Source organism: Zootoca vivipara, chromosome 1 (assembly GCF_965207765.1).
Source record: "Zootoca vivipara chromosome 1, rZooViv2.hap1.1, whole genome shotgun sequence".
In the NCBI taxonomy this organism is placed as follows: Eukaryota; Metazoa; Chordata; class Lepidosauria; order Squamata; family Lacertidae; genus Zootoca; species Zootoca vivipara.
The window spans coordinates 124,156,456-124,177,167 of NC_142582.1; the positions used below are offsets into that span (position 1 = coordinate 124,156,456).

At 44.6% G+C, this 20,712-nt stretch overlaps 1 protein-coding gene across 2 annotated transcripts in view; it reads right to left on the minus strand.

Annotated features, from left to right (window-relative positions):
- Positions 1-11,525: 11,525 nt before the first annotated feature.
- JAG2 (jagged canonical Notch ligand 2) overlaps positions 11,526-20,712 on the minus strand; it is an 86,456-nt gene continuing 77,269 nt past the window's right edge. For both annotated transcript variants that reach the window (XM_035104733.3, XM_035104725.3), the window contains 6 exons: positions 19,975-20,088; positions 19,691-19,806; positions 18,934-19,182; positions 17,422-17,553; positions 14,591-14,747; positions 11,526-13,190 (listed from right to left, as the gene is read on the minus strand). In XM_035104733.3, coding sequence (XP_034960624.1) covers positions 12,718-13,190; positions 14,591-14,747; positions 17,422-17,553; positions 18,934-19,182; positions 19,691-19,806; positions 19,975-20,088 — 1,241 coding nt within the window. In that variant the 3' untranslated portion in view covers positions 11,526-12,717. The remainder of the gene's footprint in view (positions 13,191-14,590; positions 14,748-17,421; positions 17,554-18,933; positions 19,183-19,690; positions 19,807-19,974; positions 20,089-20,712) is intronic.

The following is a 20,712-nucleotide window of genomic DNA, read 5'->3' on the forward strand; positions in this document are numbered from 1 at the left end:
CCACCCTGTCCTGATCCATGGACTATTCTGCCCCCTCCTCCCCCCACCCCGGCTCATCCCTGTGATTCCCCCCACCCTGTCCCGATCCATAACATATCCCACCCTCTCCTCCCCCTACCCCCATCCAGGCGAGTCCCCGCTTTCATTTGGCCTAGTCTGTAAAGGCGAGCCAAGGTGCTGTGGAGAGGGAAGTTTTTCTAGCTGCAGTACCAGTGTAGCTGCCACTAGAGGGCGATGTTTTGTAACCTGGTTCTTTTCCCAGCATGCTTGACAGGGTCTCCTGGCTGACTTTTTAGGTCCTAAAAACAGGGTTTGTATACCCCATGTAGCTAGGAACACTCCCATAGTGGCATGTTTCATCGCTATCGCTCAAGCGGTTTTGGTGAAAGGTGGAAACCAACGGACATGGCCAGTTCACATTTATATATATATAGATTGCAATAGGCAAAGAGAGTTACTGCACGTGACTCTTCCATCCCTAAAGGTTTGGTGTTGGCAGAAGACATTTTGCTGCCCAAAGCGGTGCCTTCCTGCCACTCCAGTTTTGAAAAGTATTGCCACTCCCATGAGCTTCCAAGCAAATCCTTTACACTAATGCCAGGGAACCAATGTGGGACCCTTTGGATGTTTTAGACTACAAATCCCATCTGCCCCAACAAACATTACCAGCAGTTAGGGATGATGGAAGTTGTAGTCCAGAAACATCTGGAGTGCCAAAGGTTCCCCATCCCTGCCTTATGTTCTTGCATTCTTCACTCATGTCTTCTTTTTCTTGCACCAGCTGAAGATGTTCTGTTTAAATGAAACCTTGGCTGGATCTGGTACAGTGCTACATCCATTTTTGGTCACCAGGCCTGCTGGCTTGGCCCCGGGACTGTGAGTGCCCAGGGCCACGCACACCATGGGTACAAGGGTGTCTGACATCAGCACACCTGGTGTCGGCACACCTTGTGGCATGCTGATGTCACACACACGTGCCAGTGGGCATGCATCGGCCCGGGCACATTTTTGAGAGGGGGTGTGACCAGGAACATCCCCCCAATGGGCTCCCTCATTGGAGCCTGGCTCTTCACGCCCAGCGGCAGCTCTGCTCTCAGGTCACGGCCTTTGCTGCAATGGAGAAACATGACTTCCCTTCTGACTAAGAGGAGCAGCAGAGGCAACCATGCCATTTTGCAAAATTAAGCATTCATTCTTCAGACACCCTTCCATCGTTTTATTCCTTGCACGACTCCTTTCCCATCTCCATCCTGCTTCCAATTTAAGGCCAACGCAGCAGCCAATCAGCATTGAGCCATCCAGGGAGTGGTCCGGAACAAACGGGCTTGTATGTTTCAGGCCGAGGGTTCCTGCTGCGGGGATGCTTTCTGCAGAGTCTATCCAAGGAGGGAAGAGGAATGGAATGTGTGATGACAGCAGCCTGCCGAGAGGCTGTCGGCAGCCATCTAAGTCAAAGGCTGTCATGAGAGCCGTGGTTCTCTGGCCTTCCCAATGAGCTAAAGCTGGTATTCAAAAATGGGAACGCCAGTAGAGGGGGGTGTTTTCAGAGGGTGCATCTTGATAAATGCACACAAGCTGGAATTGAGCCAGAGGAAGAGATGAGCCCCGTTGAATCAGGCCAATGGCCTTTCAAGTCTGACATCTTGGGCAGCCAGATGTTAGTGCAACAGACCTCTCTTGCTGCTGCTTCCCAGCCAGTGGTTTTCAGAGACAGGCTGCGTCCGATCATGGAGGTAGGATATAAAGTAGCAGCTGTTGACAGCCTTATTCTCCATGAATTTGTCTAATCGCCCTTTAAAGGACTGCCGTAAAGCATCTGCAAATGCAGTGGTAGAGCCAAACTGGTGCTCCTGCTGGTTCCTTTACACCAGGCATCCCCAAACTTCGACCCTCCAGATGTTTTGGACTACAATTCCCATCTTCCCTGACCACTGGTCCTGTTAGCTAGGGATCATGGGAGTTGTAGGCCAAAACATCTGGAGGGCCGCAGTTTGGGGGTGCCTGCTTTACACCCCCCCCCCCGTGCATCACTCCTCCCTCCTCCTGGAAAGCAACAGCAACCCACCTGCTGGGAAGCTGGCACAGCAAATCCACCTCACTTGGCAGAATAATTCCTGGGTGCCTTCGGCCTTTAGTTCAAAGCAAACCTTCTCTTCTCCTGATTGCCTGTTTTCAGATATTATATTGATATGCTCCTTCACCTCTAAAGGAAGCCAAAAGACCTAAGTGTTTATAAGGATGTAAGAGGAGTCTGCTGGATCAGGCCCATGGGTCATGTAGTTAAGCATCCTGTTCTCACAGTGGCCAACCAGAAACCCCCAAGCAGGGCCAGAGCACAAGGCATTTTCCTCTTGTGTGGTTATTCCCTCCTCCAACTGTGGAGGCAGATCATAGCCATCATGGCTAATAGTCACAGAGCCTTCTCCTCCATGCCCCCCTAATTCTCTTTTAAAGATGTCTAAGTTGGTAGCCATCACTGCCACTAGTTATTAAACTAAAGGCAAAGGACTCCTGGATGGTCAAGTCCAGTCAAAGGAGACTATGGGGTTGCAGCACTCGTCTCGCTTTTCAGGCTGAGGGAGTCGGTGTTTGTCCACAGACAGCTTTCCAGGTCTTGTGGCCAGCAGGACTAAACTGCTTCTGGTTAACATAACAGAACAGAACAGAACAGAACACTGTGATGGAAACCAGAGCGTGCGGAAACGCTGTTTACCTTCCGGCCACAGTGCTACCTATTTATCTACTTGCACTGGCGTGATTTCGAACTTCGAGGTTGGCAGGAGCTGGGACGGAACAATGGGAGCTCACCCCATCACGGGGATTTGAACCAACAACCTTCTGATCGGCAAGCCCTAAGCTCTGTGATTTGGCCCACAGTGCGAAGAAGGACTCTTTTAAAATCTGCATTCAGCTTCATTGCATGTCCACAAGATCTAGGGTTATGAGAGCTGGAGAAAAACCTTTCCTCTAGCCACTTTCTCCATGCCAAGAATAATTTTACAAACTCCTGCCATGTCTCCTCCCACCCACCTCTGAGCATAGAAGCCCCAAACATTGCAATCCTTCCTCATCCCTCTCTCTCTCTAGAACATCTTGCTGTTCCCAAAGCTGGGCAACTGCCTCCCAAATCCTCCTTTTCCTCCTGGTGATTGTGGGGCATTTATGAAATACCAGGAGAAAGTTAATTAAAGGAGTTAGCACATGGTGGACATACTGAGCACACACCAAAATATAAAGGAGGCCTAATGGGAGCCTGCCTCTTGTAATCCCACTGAAATGAGATAACCATCCTCCCTGTTCGCTTAGCTTCATTCTTCCTCTTTAGCACACTACACGGCATTCCTCCCTGGGCAAGCGTGCCTGGTCTGGTCTAGCCCAGGAAGCACTGGGGCAGAGCTGTTCTTTTCTGGAATGCTAACCAGTCTGCCTGATAGATCTGCACAATTCCCTTGAGCTCTTACCTGCTGCCATACCTCCATGAAGAGATCTTATCTCGTTTATTATAGCCAGCATTCACTCTTGCGAGTGCTATTTGGGGGTGTGCAGCAGGGTTTCAAGCAGAGAGAAAGGGCTTGTTATTTCTCTCTTCTTTTTAAAGGGAGTGGGGATGGGGAAATAGCCCTGTTATATATTCTTTCTTGCATTTCTTTTTGCCAATCCAATTTTGTGCAAAAAAAGGGGGAAACTCTTGGAACAGGAGTTCCAGCTCCTTAGATTCTTCTCATCTTCCCTTCCCACTTGGTTCTGGGAGGGAGATAGAAAAGGCTGAAAAGGTGCCTTTCCAGTGTTTGGTGAGAAGAAGCAAAAACGCCTCAAGAGCTAAAGGCTGGTTCGTTTTAATTAAACTTTCTCCCAGTAGCTTATAAATGTTCCATGTCAGCAGAAGACACACTCTTGACAGTCTCTCTATATGAAGGAAGCCTCCTGTTGATATTCCTTCACCACAAAACACCCACACAAAATCATGTTGCACCAACGAGGGAAGGAGCTGTCAATTTTGACTTCTCTCTGTTTCTGACGTATCCAATCTTAAATTCTGTCCTCCGAATTTCAGAAAGCGAAATTACACCCAGAAAGTGAATATTCAGAAATTTGCTTTCAGAGAAAGTGAATTAGGTTGGTTCACCTTTAAATTGCAACCTGAATCCTAATTTTCACCCATTCCTCTTTGCCTCTTCTTGTAGGAGCAACTGTCAAAGGCACATTGAAGGACTATCGGAACAATGCTTCTTGTGATCCTGGGCATCTTTGGAAGAAATCCATTATTTTTAGGAATGCGCGTCCTTCCCAGGTATGTCCCCGATCTTGGCTCTCAATGGTACAGAGGATGCCCAAGTACTTAAAAGCACACAAACACATCAAAGAGTTGAAAGTGCTCCAGATGTGTTACTGGAGTGGAAGAAATGAAATGAATTGTTTTTCATTGCAACAACTAGGCTTGGGTCAGGCATGGAGCATTTTGGGATAAAGGGAAGAAGAGGCTGCCATTTAGCCAGGGAAAGAGTCATTTCAGATCTAGGTCTAGTTACCCACAATGATCAACATGTCCCCACTAGGCCAATGGCTGATGCATTTTTTTAAAAAAGTATTTGAAAGAATTGTGTGCTGATCCATCAGTTCCTATCCACCCTCATGTAGACCTTTAAAGAAAACAACCATAGCCTGGAAACTGAGGTCCACCTCCAAGGGTCTTCTGGCGGTCCTTCATTGTGAAACGTGAAGCTACAGGAACCAGGCAGAGGGCCTTCTAAGAAGTGGCACTCTCCCTGTGGAACACCCTCCCACCAGATGCCAAGGAAACAAACAACTATATGACTCTTATAAGACATCTGAAGCCCTGTATAGGGAAGTTTTTTTTTAATGTTTGATGTTTTGCTGTGTTTTTAATATTCTGTTGGGAGCTGCCCAGAGTGGCTAGATGGGTGGCATATAAATAATAACATTCTTATTCAGCACCCTCTCTCCCCTAGGAGGGAAATTGAACAGGCCAAAGCTTCGTTGCATTGTTCTGCCCCCTCTCTCCCTTCCCGCCTTCCAGGCCCTCTATTGCATTTGTGGAAGAGAGTTCGGGGAGACGTTCTGCTGGGGCAGTGGTCCTGGGTGCATTTTTTTGGGGGGGGTGACGCTGCTGACGCCGCCCTGCCAGCCCTGTTTGGCGAGGTTGGGACTGAAGGGTGCATGTGTGTTGTGGCCTTCTCACACTGCCCTGTCAGGCCCGAGCCAATTCCCAGCCTTGCAAATAAGCTGGGGGCTGGCGCCACTCTGGGAGCGTTGGCACCAAGGGCAGGGCTCGTGTGGGAGGCTCCGTTCACCCTCCACACCCCACTCCCCTGGTGTGTGCACCTGCCCCGTGCACCGGCAAACCACGCTATGCCGCTGGTGGCATGGAGGCACCACAATGAAGTCACTTTAGGGGGAAAAAAAGTATACCGATGATATAGGCCCACTCCATCGAGGCTAGGTATGGGGGCGTGCTTTGTGTTACGCAGAATCCTTTCCTTGTACACCCAGCACAAAATCCATTCGCTTTCTTTGTGGGTTAAGCAACCTGCTGGAAGGGTGGGCCACTCCCTCCGCTCTAGGTTTCTTTTTAGATACGGTATTAAAGCTATTGTAAGCTAAATATTTCACACTCCGTTCCAAAGGCAGACTTAGACAGGGAGCAGGATATGCTGTGGGGTATCTGCACCGCCACACTCTACAGAGTTGCCTTCCCAGTTCCTTTCCAAGGGATGATCTTGGCAGAAGATCATACAGATCGATGTAAACTGTGTCCATTGTTAACTTGGCCTAACATTCTTCGTGGCTGGAACAACATCCCCCCCCCCCCAGCGCCTTGGGCCGAATTGTTGCTGAATCCCCTGAAGTCTTGTCAGCTATTTTTATTTAGCTATTCTTCCCACAGCCCTCTTTTTTTTCACATTCACCAAAACAAAATAAAAGCCTTTCCTTTCTCAACCTAGCTTTGGACTGAGGGAAAATGAAAAGGCTGTTTAATGTCTAGTAGGGTCGATTGTGATAAAAGGATTCGGTTTTTGATGTTGTTGTTACGCTTAGAAATAATTCAGAGTAACCGGCTGAATTTCCTGGATGCCCGGAAAAGTAAGTCCAGACTCCTGCATTGTTTGCAGATTGGTATCTAAGGCCCTGGAGTACGGCGATATTTCCCCCCCAACACTCCTAGAGGCCAGAAGACATGTTAGATTGTGCAGGCATAGTTATAGAGGCCAACAGGTGGGTGGTACATTCTAAATGCAGTCCTCAAAGGAGGAAAAGAAGACCCGTGAACTAATCTGGCAAAATATACCCAATCACGATGGATGCGATCCCACTTAGTAATCGGATGTGGACTCAACACTGGAAGGCTAAGGTAGCCTGTTCTGTTTGCCCTTCCGCTGGAAAATGCTCTGCCATTTTCAGAGGTTCTCTTCAATCCCCGCTGCCCGCTCTGCTGGGACTCATTTCCCTCCATCAGCACTAATGCATAATAAATGAAGAGCCGCTTAATCGGTTGTAAAGTGGAGCATCCTAAAAGCTTAATGGGGGTGGTTTTGTGGGGAACTGAGCATTGTCATTCTGCCTTCAGCTGAACGTTTTTGGTTTGTTTTTGTTTTTATAAAAATTGCTTTCATTTTTTTATCTATGTCATTTAAACTGTGATTGATATTAATTCTGTATTCTTAGATTTTATGATTTATGTGGAAATGGTTTTCCATTTGGTTGTGTACTTTTTGATGTGTTTTATTTATTGCTTCCGACTTCTGTAATGTTGGTAATTCTCTAAATCTTGTCATGTTGTAAGCCACCTTGAGCATTGTTTTAACTATGGAAAGGCAGCATACAACTAAGAAATGATGATGATGATGATGATTTTGCTACACACACACACACACACGGGTTCCATTCCAAGGGTTCAATGTATATGCAAAAATGCATACACTAGAACCGTGCCCCTCATATGAGCATCTTTATTTTTCTGCAGTTGGTGCACCAAGTTGCCTTGGAACCCCAAGCAAGTCCCGCACAGTGCACGGTCTCTGGGATGCTCTTGGGAGTTTTCGCAGAGCCTTCCAAATTCCCATGACATCTCACGTGACCATTCCCAGGCTTCCAGAACCAGTGTGCTGAGTGCCAGGTAAGCGAGGCAGAGTGCTTAAAAACTCTTCCCACACTGGGAAAACCCAGAGCAAAACAGAGCTCTTAAGCTCTCTGCCTTGTGCGCATGTTAACTGGTGCAATTTCAGACGGCTGGACTTCAACTGCACAAGTTAAATGAGCGTTAAGATGCTATCGTATTCATATGCATGCGCACACACAATATCTACAACTTGAGCTGGTGAACACTTCATCCCATCCTAACTGCTTAGTCAGTTCCTCAAAACTTACCGAGTGGGTATGTTTCTAAATTCCATAAAAGGTAAAGGTAAAGGACTGCTGACTGTCAGTCAAGTCCAGTCGCAGACAACTTTGGGGTTGCAGCGCTCATCTCTTTACAGGCCAAGGGAGTCAGCGTTTGTCCACAGTCAGTTTTTCCAGGTCATGTGGACAGCATGACTAAGGCGCGTCTGGAACACTGAAACCAGAGCAGTGCACAAAAACGCCATTTACCTTCCCACCGCAGCGGTACCTATTTATCTACTTGCACTTTTTTTGGCGTGCTTTTGAACTGCTAGGAGCTGGGACCAAGCAATGGGAGCTCACCCAGTCGTGGGGATTCGGGCCGCCGAACTTCTGTGGTGGACTAGTGTGGTGCAGTGGTTAAGAGCAGTAGTCTCGTAATCTGGTGAACCGGGTTCGCGTCTCCGCTCCTCCGCATGCAGCTGCTGGGTGACCTTGGGCTAGTCACACTTCTTTGAAGTCTTTCAGCCTCACTCACCTCACAGAGTGTTTGTTGTGGGAGAGGAAGGGAAAGGAGAATGTTAGCCGCTTTGATACTCCTTATGGTAGTGATAGTGCAGCACTTCACACTTATCTGAAGCGCCCTCTTCTTATACGTGACACTGAAGTAATGTGCTCACCGGCATCTTTCCCCACTGACCTGCCACCCCATCCACCTCTCCCTGGATCAGCTAAAAAAAGAAAAGAGCACCAGGGATTAATATTGTCACCCACATTCTATTAAGGCCATCTTCCAGGAGGAGTGGATCTAGGAGACGATGCAAAGAGACTAGTCGGAGAAGGAAGTAAAGCGTTTCCAGCAAGGTTTTTACAAGACTACTCTTTGATAGATCCCAAGTAAACTGTTGAGAATGCATCTTTGAAGAGCATGCCATTGTACCTGGGGTAGGGAACTTGTGGTCTTCTAGATGTCTGGGGTCAATCTTACCTCTCTCAGCAAGCACGGAAAGCAGTCATCAATGATGTGATCTGTAATTCAACATCTGGAATACCAGATGTCTCTCTGTTTGGTGACCAACTGCTAATTTCAACATGCAAGTCATTCCTCCCTCAGGGCAAAAAAAATTCTGTACACAGCACACAGGTCCAAATACTCATGTATGGTCTCTGCAGCAGTGGCCTGGTGGTGGGAAGTTACACCCTACAGCAGAAGGGGCAGAAGCCAGATTATCCTCTCTGTGTGTGTGCTTAACTGACAATGTCTACATAGGACCTTTGCTATTACTTGCCGATGCTTCTCTTCTTTCTGGCCTACTTGCATGCCTTTGCACTCTACCGTTCCTGGCCCAGATTCCACCCTAAACTCAAATCTTGCCAGGACTTGCCTGCAAAATGCCAAGAGAGAGAGAAAAGGAAGCGCCCGGTTGCAAGCTGCAACAGAAAAAAACACAATCCATTTTGTCTCCAGAATACAACCCTAAAAGCCCAGTCCAAAGATTCTGTGAACGGTTGGACCCTGCTGGCTTTTGAAGAGTGTTCACAGGATTCCTCTATTAGGAAACGGATCTCCAGGCCCACAGCACAGAAGCTAGAAGCTGCCCATTGAAGGTAGGCAGTGGGATGGGGGAAGACATGGAAGTCCAAGAGGTTCACAACACCCCAAGAATCATCTTATAAGAGCAGGCCACCTCCCTCAGATTCATTCTGCAGCAAGAGTCTCACTCAAGTATTATTTGATCTCCCGAGGGTTAATTATCCTGGTTGGTGAAAGAACACAAACAAACACAGAAAACGGCAAATGGCCAAAAGAACTACAGACTGCATAAATTGGTGCTGGAACATCAGAGGCGTTTGGAGAGTGAAAGGGGTTGCAATAATAATAATAATAATAATAATAATAATAATAATAATAATAATAATAATAATAGCAGTGCCAGCCCAAAATTCAGATTAGGAGGTGCAGATTGAATTCCCCCCTTCAGAATCCACTGTCGAAACACTTCAGGTGGATTAAGTAAAGAACAGTTTCCCCCCCTCAAGTGATTTGCAGTTACAAGCACCTGTGTATCCAAGTCTTTTTGGGACTGAGCATTTGAATTGAGTTGCTATTAGCACGGCCAGCTCGACATCTTGCCTTCCAAATCTGAACGACCACAGGGTCCAAGGGACTAGGAAAGCAGAAAGCATTGGAAAAGCAGTTTGAAATGTTACACCAGTGAAACCATTTTACTAGGTTTCGGAAGGCAGTGGCGCTGCTATACAAGGACAACAAATGATTTTTTTTAAAAGGTTCCCATTCAAAGTTGCATTAGATTTTTTTTGGGGGGGGGGGTAGAGTAATAACCAATGAGAAGGGAGATATTGTGATGACAGTCCCAAAACCATTTTGAAAATCTAAAGAACCAAGCAAGGGGGAACAAAAGTGTCAACTGGCAACATTTGTTATAAAATGCTTTAATAAATAGTTTTCTTCCGAAAGCTATCGAAGAACATGTCAAACAAAATGTACTGCACAGAAGTTCCTGCAAATTCCCGCATTCATGTACTGTATAAAATAAAAGTGGATTCAAAAACATTCAGGGTTACATTGAGTGGCCAAAACGTTGAGAGAGAAACATCAATTTTCTTTGCAATGATAGGATAGCTAAGTAACGTAGGGTTAAGTTTTCCCAGTAATTAAAATAAAGATATAGCTCATTTCTTTAATAATAAAGCTTTTTTTCTTTTTTTAAAAAAATCATTAACCACCCCACAAATAATGCACAAGCCTTCCGTTATGAATAACCATTTCTTGCGAGGCATTCCACCTTCTGAGACGGAACCAGACATTTTGACAGATGTTGTGCCATGACCCTTTGTTGGAGACATCTTGGCAGGACTGGCCAGGAGAGGATGAGAGTGCAGAACTGGGGGTCCCAGGGAGGGGCTAGTCTAGGAGCTGGGGAGAAGAGCAGGCTAGGAGAGGAGAGGCCTTGCCTTGGTGGACAGCAGATAACCCTGGCTGACACAGGGAGCAGTCTGACTTGCCTGGGAAGCACTGCCCGCCTCCAGGGAGAGGCCTGAGACGAGAAAGGACAGCGAGCAGCAGACTCAGCCTCCTTGTGGGAGTTCCCACTTGCTTGCCCAGACCCAAGGCTTGTGAAAACAACCGCATGAATGACTGGCCCGGTTTCCAAAAGCGGAGCCTAGGGTGTGGTTCAAGTGTTGGGGCCTCTTAGCTTGCACCTAGCCATGCAGCTTAGAGCTCTGCAGCAGCGGCAGAGGAAGCCACTCGTGCGGCGCCTGGGGTGGTGCACCCAGGGGCAGGGCGCACCACCGAGCCTCCGGAGTCTACCTGCCTCCTCCCACTCAGCCGCCCTACAGCTGGGGGGGGGGGGGAAGGCAGTGGGTGGACCGTTTGGGGCAGGCATCCCCAAACTTCCACCCTCCAGATGTTTTGGACTATAATTCCCATCATCCCTGACCACTGGTCCTCTTAGCTAGGGATCATGGGAATTGTAGGCTAAAACATCTGGAGGGCCGCAGTTTGGGGATGCCTGGTTTGGGGAGTGCAGAGCCTGTGGGTGCCCAAGCCACTGTTGTCTCTCCCAAGAGAGACACGTGGCTCGGGTACACCACAGACACCGCAGTGAGTGCCACCTGGCATTTTGTCACCCCCCCCCCCTCAGTGGTGACGCCCGGGGAGGACCACACCCACCACACACCCCTTCCTCTGCAGTGACTTCTGAATCATGCAACCTGATCTATGCTCGGGCACCGTAGTGGATTCTGAAACAAAGCCTTTAATAATAATCAAGCCAAGAGTCCAAGTAAGTGGAAGCCTTGGCACCACGGGGTCAAGAAGAGCAGTCCTGCGAACATCTAACCCACAAAAGGTGGGGCATGATGTGCTACAAGTTTCCCAACCCCCACAAGTAGCAGCCAAAGAAGTGGAGCAGAGGCAGGGAAACTCAACGCGGTGGGGGGGGGGCATTGCCATGTCAAACATTTTGAATCGCTAGTTGCTATCAAAGACAAAAGAGGGGACAGGACTGCTGTTTTGGTGTTAGCGGTGGGATCTGCCAAAATGCCTGGCTCCAATCTGAGTTTGCCAGCCTTGTTCCACAGAGGTGAATAAGCAAAACAGAAACAAGAAATGAGAAAAAAATATTGTTCCCTTCATTAGGCCTGTATTTTTTTTAAAAAAATGCAAAAAAAGCAATACCACATGTAAGACATTCACGAAAGAAAGAAAAATATTGCCCTGTTTTTATACTGTACAGTATACTTACTCTGCGTTCTTGAGATGGGAGGAAACAGTCTGGTTCTATTTACATGTGAAATGATGGCGATACATTGGAAAAGTACAAAAAAGAGCGATCAACAGATTCCCAACATTGATTGCATTAACATCACTTCCTAATATGGACATAATACCAAAATAAGTTTTATTTGTATTCTTTTTTTCATATTTTTTTAGAAACTGCCATAAAACTTCCCTTTCCGTGACATAAATTAAAAAGGAATGACGTTTTAAAAAAAAGACCAAAAATATTTTAAGTTATTAACTCAAATATACAGAAATGATTCATTTAAATATGTACATATTTACAAAAAAACACACTCTCGTAATCTGAAAATAAACTGTTGTCAGTCTTGAGGATACCAAATATGGAATCCTCTTGTGGTAAACTTAGATGGGCATGGCAGTCTTTGACAGTTGCTATAGAAAAAGGAAGTTGAAATCTCAAGGCACTTGACACGTGCTTCAATACTGCAATCCTAAGGTAATTAAAACAAATTTACATAGTCAAATTAAAAAGGCCACTTTTTTCCAACCACAGTTTGAAAGATCTCTATAGGATTTTTTTTTTGTTCCAAAAAAATAAGGCAATTTTTTTTTTGAGGTGGGGGAAACTTGCAGAACTTAAGTGCAGGGAGTGGTTTCTAAGTAAGGATTCAAAAGAACAGTTCATGTGAGGGTTTTTTTTTTTTACCCCTTAAGTCCAGTAACTTCCTCAACCAGGAGGTTTTTTAGCTACTGTTACAACAGGTAAAAAGAAACACGTCCTGTAAACAGTGTAGAGTCTTGGGCGATAAACTTTTATGAAATCGAAAATACAAACTTCCCTCCTCTGCCAACACAGCAAGTGTTCTCCACGTAAAGTTTACAAAAATAGCAACTATCAAAGATTACTCTATCATCTGACAGTCATTGAATAATTTATACAAGGCTAAAAGAAACAAAATAAAGTTTTTATCATTTTAACTTTTTTTATTCAAAATAAAGTAACTATGAACATTTGACTCCAGACAATTAAGTCCTTGGTGCAAAGCGGAGACGCCAATTTCTCCAACTCTGTTCAACGTTGACGGCGCGGATATGGTCCGAACAAAGATTTAGTCTCTTCCGCCTTCATGGTTTGCTGTGTTCACATTTTTTACAGATCTGTTGTCCATTTTGGTTGTCTGAAGAGATTTCTTAATAGGACTATTCTCTAAGGAGTCCATTGCCTTTGCTGACAAAGGCTTAGAGTGTTTGTGAGAGAGGAATTTGTCCATTTCCATGACCTCTCTCTCTTCTTCTTCCTCTTCCTCCTCATACTCTGTGTACTCCTCTACTCCGTCGTAAGTTCTTTTTTGAGGAGCTATACAATTGTTGGGTTCGTAATGAATGCCTTTGCGGTTGCAAGGTCTCTCAATAGGATTCCATATGGGATTTAGAGGCGCCCATTGGTTATTTGCAGCCTCTTCTATGGATGGGCGATTTCTCTCTCTCTCTTTTCTCCTCTTTCGTGTCCACCACACACAGATAATTATACAGGTTAACCACACAATGCTAAAAACTACACAAAGGATTGGAACCAGGAAATCTAGAAAACACAAGCCAAACACACAGCTTAGTGAGCAACTGCTAAGCAAGATAGAATTGAAGGCATGTGCAAATAAAGTCTCCAAGAGGCGTGATAAATACCTGCTCCAAGGGGACATTAACTATCTAGCTGTTGTTCAACTGAAGTCTCATTCCACACTTCCTCTTGTCCTGCTGATTTCTCCCAGGGGGAAACCACTCTTTAGCGCTCAATTGGAGCAAAAAAAATGGCAATTCGGGTTTTCTCTGGATTGACTGTTTGCAGGCCAAGGGGGAAACTGCTCGGATCTGGACCCATGCTTTCAAGGCACAGGACAAATAGGAGTGTGGACAATCCCCAAGATTTTTAGTTTTTTCTTTAAGTTTTGCCTATTTTGGTCCTCCAAGAGCATTGTGTGGAAAAGCAGAAAGCAACAACACAAACCCCTTGTCCCTACAGCTGTCCCATTTGGAACTTGCTTCCACGTAAAGTGCCTGCCTCAGTTTACTAAAACACAAAAGCTAACCTTTATGGGCACAATATGCCCAAGCAAATGGTATCTATTAGCCAGGAGGAAATAGAAGTGACATGGACATAAAAACAACCCCTCAATAGCCAGCCTAGACTTCAACACTATTTATTTTTTTATTTTTTAAAAAAAGGAGGAGAGGAAAGGCCAAATATGATAGGTATCAAATTTGTTAGTATTTCAAATACAGTTGTACCTTGGTTTTCAAACAGCTTAGTTCTCAAACGTTTTTGGCTCCTGAACACCGCAAACCCGGGAGTGACTATTCCAGTTTGCGAACTATTTTTGGAAGCCAAACATCCGAAAGGGCTTCCAATTGGAGCTTTCTGCAGCCAATCAGAAGCCGCGCTTTAGTTTCTGAAAGTTTTGAAAATCAAACGGACTTCCAGAACGGATTCCGTCCGACTTCCAAGGTACGTCTGTACCAGTCAGCCACATTTAGCACATCTAGCAAGAATAACCTTGCAGTGATATGCAGGCACTCTTCTGAATCACGGCCCTTATTCCAGAAAGGGGGAGGGGGCTGAAATTGCATCTAATACTGCTCACCACATGAAAGAAAGCGAAACATAATGCTACACGTTATGATTCTTTATTGGTCTCCCTTGCCCACACCCCTTACACAATGCAGCCAAAAAGACACAGGTATCTTTTTCGTAGCGGAGGTAAAAATAGCCTCCAGGAAACTATTTTGAGCGGGGGGGGGGGGGGAACCATGCAAGAGGCTCCTCCCCACCGGCCTTCCATTTCAAAGTTGCAATCTCAGCAGCTGCATTGTGTAAAAACGGAACAAAAATAGTCTCACAAAAGCCTCACGGAACGGCATGCGATACACAGCTTAACTTGAGTTATGCCATCAAATAACCCAGCGCTTAAAACACACACAACTTACCTGATGAAGAATTCCCAACCACTATTGTCTCTATTTTGACTTCAGTTACTGCCAGCATAACTGTACTGTTTTGTCGCTTTGTAATGGTGTTTACTATAGTGTTGGCTGCATTCTGAATAAGGCTGTTATCGGTCTCCTCTTGATGCGAGATGAAAGACTGGGAACAGAGAAGACAGACAGGAAACTTAAGTTTACAATGAAGTATTTTTTTTAAAATAGCCATATTACCTTATATTTAGGGGGGGCAGACTTAAGTCTGAGAACCTGAGAATCCCAGTTTGCTGCTAAAGGATGAGTGTTGGTTTGACGCCAGTATAGAAATATTATGCTAGCATCGTGCGCCCTGCCCATTAAGAGCAGTATGGGTAAGTTACACATGACAAACTTCCGTGTTACTTACACCTCTGAGCTAAACTTAAGTCATCGTTTGGAGGCTTTTAAGGTATCCAACTAGGCATTTACACTAATGATATGATCTGTTATATATAACTGTGCGCTTTCCAGTTTGCATCATAGCACAGGGTATTCTTTACTTGCAGATGTAGCAGAGCAGTCTAAGCAGAGCAACCAAGAATATCTGGCCAACAGTACACCTTTTGGCTTCTTTCCCTTGCCCTAATAACAAGGAAGGTGACAGCTAACAGCCTGTCTGCTCTTAGGGAATCCAAGTTCATTCCTCTCTTCCAAGCTAAACTCACCTTACCTTTCTGCTAGAGGCATCAGAGGCAATTTCATGGTGACTTCACTAACCAACTTTTAAACAGAAGCAGTGCAGTAGGGGAAGTCTACAGCCAAACTCTGAACTGCACAATTGTAGGTTACTGTTTATTTCCTAGGCAATTCATGTTGCAAGTAGAAAGAAACCAGGTTTAAGAGAGCAACCTCTAGCTTGCTCATGTGTATATCCTATAATCGTTGCTCTTCCCTTCTCCAACCTATGAAGGCACTAAGGGCTGATAGAGTCAAGCAGGATCTGTTATTTTCTGACCAGCTCCATGTATTGAGAGGGCCAACTATGTAGCTTTCCCCAATGAGCTTACCAACTACTAATCAAATCCTTGGGGCTGAAACAGATGTGGCACCAGAGATGCGTGCTTGGTATCCCATCTGGTTTTTGTTTGTTGAAAACAGCTGTGGTGTATATGTGTGTCAGAGCAGTTTTACCGGGGGAAGGGAGTAATTGAAGATATTCCCTTGTGCAAACTCCCCACAAGCTACTATTAATCCCACAAAAGCGGGGATGGGGGAAGAAACAGAGGCTCACACATTTACCTCACCCTATGGCTAATTCTTTACAGGAAGGGTTCGATGCCTTCTTCCCTGGCACCACTGCCGCAATAAAAAAACGGAGACTTCCACACCTGATTTTAAGTGTCTTTCTCTCTTGTGTGTATGTGTGTGTGTGTGTGTGTACGTACACACACACAAACGAAATAGGATCTCCTGCATCAACAGCAGTCTTTGGTCCTATATAGAGCTGTGTTTGTAATCGTAACTGCTTTGCCACATGGAAAACAATGGGCCAGGATGGGTTACATTACTTACAATGTTTTCCTTCTAAATAAAGAAAAGGTAGCAGCCTTCCTCTCAATTCACGCTTGACTCCAGCATTATATATATTTTATATTTATGTTTTTATATTTGTTGGAAGCAGCCCAGAGTAGCTAAGGCAACCCAGTCAGATGCACGGGGTACAAATAACCACCACCACCAACACCACACAAAACATGTATCCCATTGTTCCACCACCAAAAGAGGCATACATGGCAACTTAAATGTTATAATCAGTAAACAATTTATAATTTGATGTTAGTTAAGAAAAGCAGCAGAGTGCTAGTGAACACCCACACTTTCGCTTGACCCATATTGTGTATCATCAATTAACCCCCCAAGGTCTGAGAGCTTTCCTTGTTTTGCCTTGCAAAAACCAGATTGTACCTGCTGAATCAGATCGTATCAGATGTGCATAAAACTGGAAGAGAGATTTTGCTTTAACCGAGCTTCAGTTCAGCAGGTCAGATGGGATTTTTTGCAAGGCAAAGCTATGATGTACCCGGGGAACTGATTAGTACACAATCTGATCAAGATATGGATTAAATTAAAAGTATGGATGAGCTCTTAGGCAGAAGACAAATCTCAAATACTTCTCTTCATTCTCTGATAGTTTTTTGTTAGAGCAGTTGTCTTAGTGTAACCAGAAATGTTACAATGGAGTTTGTACAGGGTAGCAGCAAAAGATCGCTTAGTGGAATGCTTTAATTTTTTTGTATAGTGGCTACTGGCTTAAACCCAGTCTTTCCCTGGCTTCTACCTACCCAAGACATCCATTGCCCTCTTGCATAATTGCATTAACTGTGAACTGAAGGCCTTCTGCTCCTCTGTCTCTCACCCAAGGAAGGTCTCAACCCTTTTCTCCCTCTGCCTCACGCACTCACACACCCAACCCTTCTGTTCTTGTCATTATGCCAGTTTCTTTGATAGATTTGGCCACATTTCAACAATGCATCTCAACATCTGTTTAGCTTTTGAATAGTCTGTCACCTGAATCGACTATTGGTGTTGTTTGTTTGTTTTTTTTTAAAAAAAGGCAAGGAAACCTTGTAATGTTTTGTTTCAGTGTATACTGCCTTGATATATTTTACGATATGTGGGTACAGAAATATTTTAATAAGTAAGTCAGTCAGTTAGTCAGTCTTCAACTGGTTTCCTGATGAAGCTCATGGTAATTACCTCAGGGTCATGAGTACCCTTGAGTCTTTCTGACACCTGCTTTCAACAAGGCTACTACAGACAACACATTTTCCCCACTTAGAAAGACGTCCAATACTTACAATAGCAACTTCCACGGCATTTTCTATGGAGTAAGATAGATCACACAACACCAGTAGCATTCTCTCACTAGAAACAGACCTAGTGGCTGGTAAATATCTGATTTCTGAGCAAATATTTTCAACAGTAGTGCCCTGTGAGAGAGAAAAAACCAAGACCAACTCTTCTATAAAAACGGAGTATATAAATTAAAGTACGCACTAATTTCAGAACAATTTATAAATAATAAATTGATATAACAGTAGCATTCTGGGAAGACAGGAAGGGAGCTGAAGTTCGCCTAAAATCACAGGCGGTATTAATGAAGCCCTGAACAAAAGGGATTGGGGGGTGTCACCTTCCAGGGTGATCTCTCTCTCCCCCCCCCCCGAATTTATACTCAAGGCTGGGAGGAAACAATCTGACACTACAAAAGTGTTTGTCTTGTGAATTCATAGGTAGAAAAGGTAAAGCACAACACTGGCTTACTTTACAGGTAAATCCAATGTGAAATGGTCTTTTGGTTACTTATAAAGTAACCTCAACTCCAAACTGCTGCACTGACTGATGACGGTGATGGATGGAAAAGTATAAAGGACAGTAATAAATAATTTCTATGGACTGGCATCCAAAGCTTTTCTAAAGTTGTGCTTGCTCTTTGGGATTGCTGCATTTCATTTTCACTAGAAGCAGGAGGAGTGGTAGCCCACTGAAGATGCCACTGGCACGCCAAAGGACACCCAACATTCCCAACATCCTGCAGAAAACTCCATAGTGCAGACAAGGGCCTAACAAGCAAGGCAAGTTCTGAAAGACTGGAAAGCTGGTGGCTTGTTTAAAAGACACTTAAAAAAACAAATACAGGAAAAAGTCCAAGGTCCACAGCACCTGTACCTAACCTTCACAAAACTGGCTTGCGTCCTTCCATCATTCTGAAAGCTCTACGCTGCAATCTATCACTGATGTTCGTTCTTTGGGGCAGTGCACTGAAACGCATTAGAGCATTTAAAACAAACAGTTCACACCTTTCTTTAAATCCAAAGCTAACTCAAATCAAGACACAGGAGTCTCAATGGATTTTCCTCGGAGGAAACCAGCTGCACCCTAATCTGCACCCACGCAAAGCCTTTATTTCAGAACTAACTACAGTGCTGAATAATTCTGGTGCTTAGAAGCAGCACTTTCCCTTCTCTGCTCAGTGGAGCTCAAAGGGAAAAGGGCTCAGTAGTACAGTACAGTAAATGCTTTGCACACAGAAAGTCCTTAGGTTCAATCCCTGGGAAAGATTGCTATCTGAAAACTGAGAAAGCCAGGGCCAGTCAGTTATCAGCCCACTGGATGGGCCAATGGGTCTAATTCAGTCTAAGGTACCTTCTTATGGATCACTCAGCTGAACTCCATGGCAGATGTCCGAAAAACCGAGGCAGTTGGAAGTGATAAAGAATTGCACATTATTCAAGCAAGATTTGTAGGTTTCAACACTGTGCATTGCTTAGAAACTCTGTCAAGATGTTCGTAAGACTTTAAATTCTCACCTGGGGTACTTTGTCTCTGTTAAAAATCAGAGTGATTCTTGCACAGCTGTTGTCCAAGTAACCCGAATTGGGGGGACACTTGATGTTGACAGGAAGAGGTTCTGATTCACTGCATTCCCCCCAGTCAGCACAAGGAGGTTGGAAACATTTGGTGTACATTTTCTCTTGGCATTCCTGACCTCTGGAGCACTGGTGACTAGCATGGTCCCCATGTTTGGTCAACAAACAAGATTTTCTCCCACACCACACCTATAATGTAGCAAGAGGATTTTTTTTTTAGCGTGTAACAATGGACAATCATGAAAATGAGGGATGTAGTAGCTTGTAGTTCAAACAAGGAGGCTTCTCTTCTAGCTAATCCAAGCTACAGAAGATTTTGGAGACTCATCTTCTATCTCAGGTGATTATTACAAAGCACCGAGACTTGCACTTCTAGGCTCAGCAGTGCCACTCAAATCAAACGGATTTCTTTACATTGCGCATATCCTATCACAATCATTACAGGGATTATTCCACTGCCTCCCGAGCGAGACGGATGCCAAGCCTAAGTTATAATATTTCTAAGCATTAAGTGCATATCAGGTGAAACTTGGAGGGAGCGAAGGGATGGAGGAGCAGCAGTTCTCAATGCAACCACATGCTGAAAAATGTCATAGAAGTAAATTAACGAAGCTGACACGTGAGTGCGGTGAGGGTTGAAAAGTTTGACGGAATAGGGGATTTAAATGGGGATTTACATTCAACTTCATGTAACTACCTTGGTGCAGTCAATGTGGCCATCCAGACAGTGGCAGATGTTGCATTCTTGATCCCATCTGCTGCCATGGGGAAAGGATGTTCCTTTAAGCCAGCAAGACTTTCCAAATCCTATCACTTGGGGGAGAAAGAACAGGGAATAGTTTTCATTTTAAGTATAGGATCAAGCCAAAAGAGAATACCAAGTTCACCTAACAGATAAGCTAACAGCACATGCTGCTGTGTGCAAGACACTGCCAAGTAGTGTTTGATATTTATTGCTCGCAGTGTAAAGCATTAAGTTACCTTCTTGGCATCTAGTTCCAGCTCGCCCAGGGGGGCAAATGCACCTGTAGCCATTTATTTCATCAATACACGTAGAACCGTATGCACAAGGAGAGGACTGGCATTCATCAATATCTGAAAGGGAAGAAAAAGCACATGTGTTTTAATACAATGCTCTATGTACAAACTGTTTACAATTTTGGAGCACAGTTCAGCTTAACTAGACATCTGAATAAAGTTTTAAACAGGCTTTCTACAGTATCACAGTATGATAAAAAGTAAGAGGACTCATCTGTAGAAGCATTAATCAGTATAATGTAACCTGTGGCTGTGCACTGAAAATGCCCCCAAATAATTCTGTTTACATTTCCCCATGCTAACTAACATTTATGCCCCTATGATCTAGCAACACTGCTGAGCATTCCAGGAATTAAGATGTTCTATTGGAGTTGTATTGCCGCTAAAAGATTCAGGATAGGTTACACCATTTTTAGTATGCATTCTTACTAGAGGAAGATATCAGAACATTACTGTTTTTTCAAGCAGCATATATTTAGCATGTAAAGATACACTTCAAAGGGCAAGTCCTATTAAAAAAAATACCAATGCTTTGTTTATGGATACTGTCTAAAGAAAAGTTTCACTAAATATCTCAAGGGCTGGGGTGTACAGCTTAACTACAATTTACGCCAAATCACTGTTAGTTGCATTGGTCAAATGAAGAAAAGAATTCTGTCCCAAAACAAAGTGGTCACCATT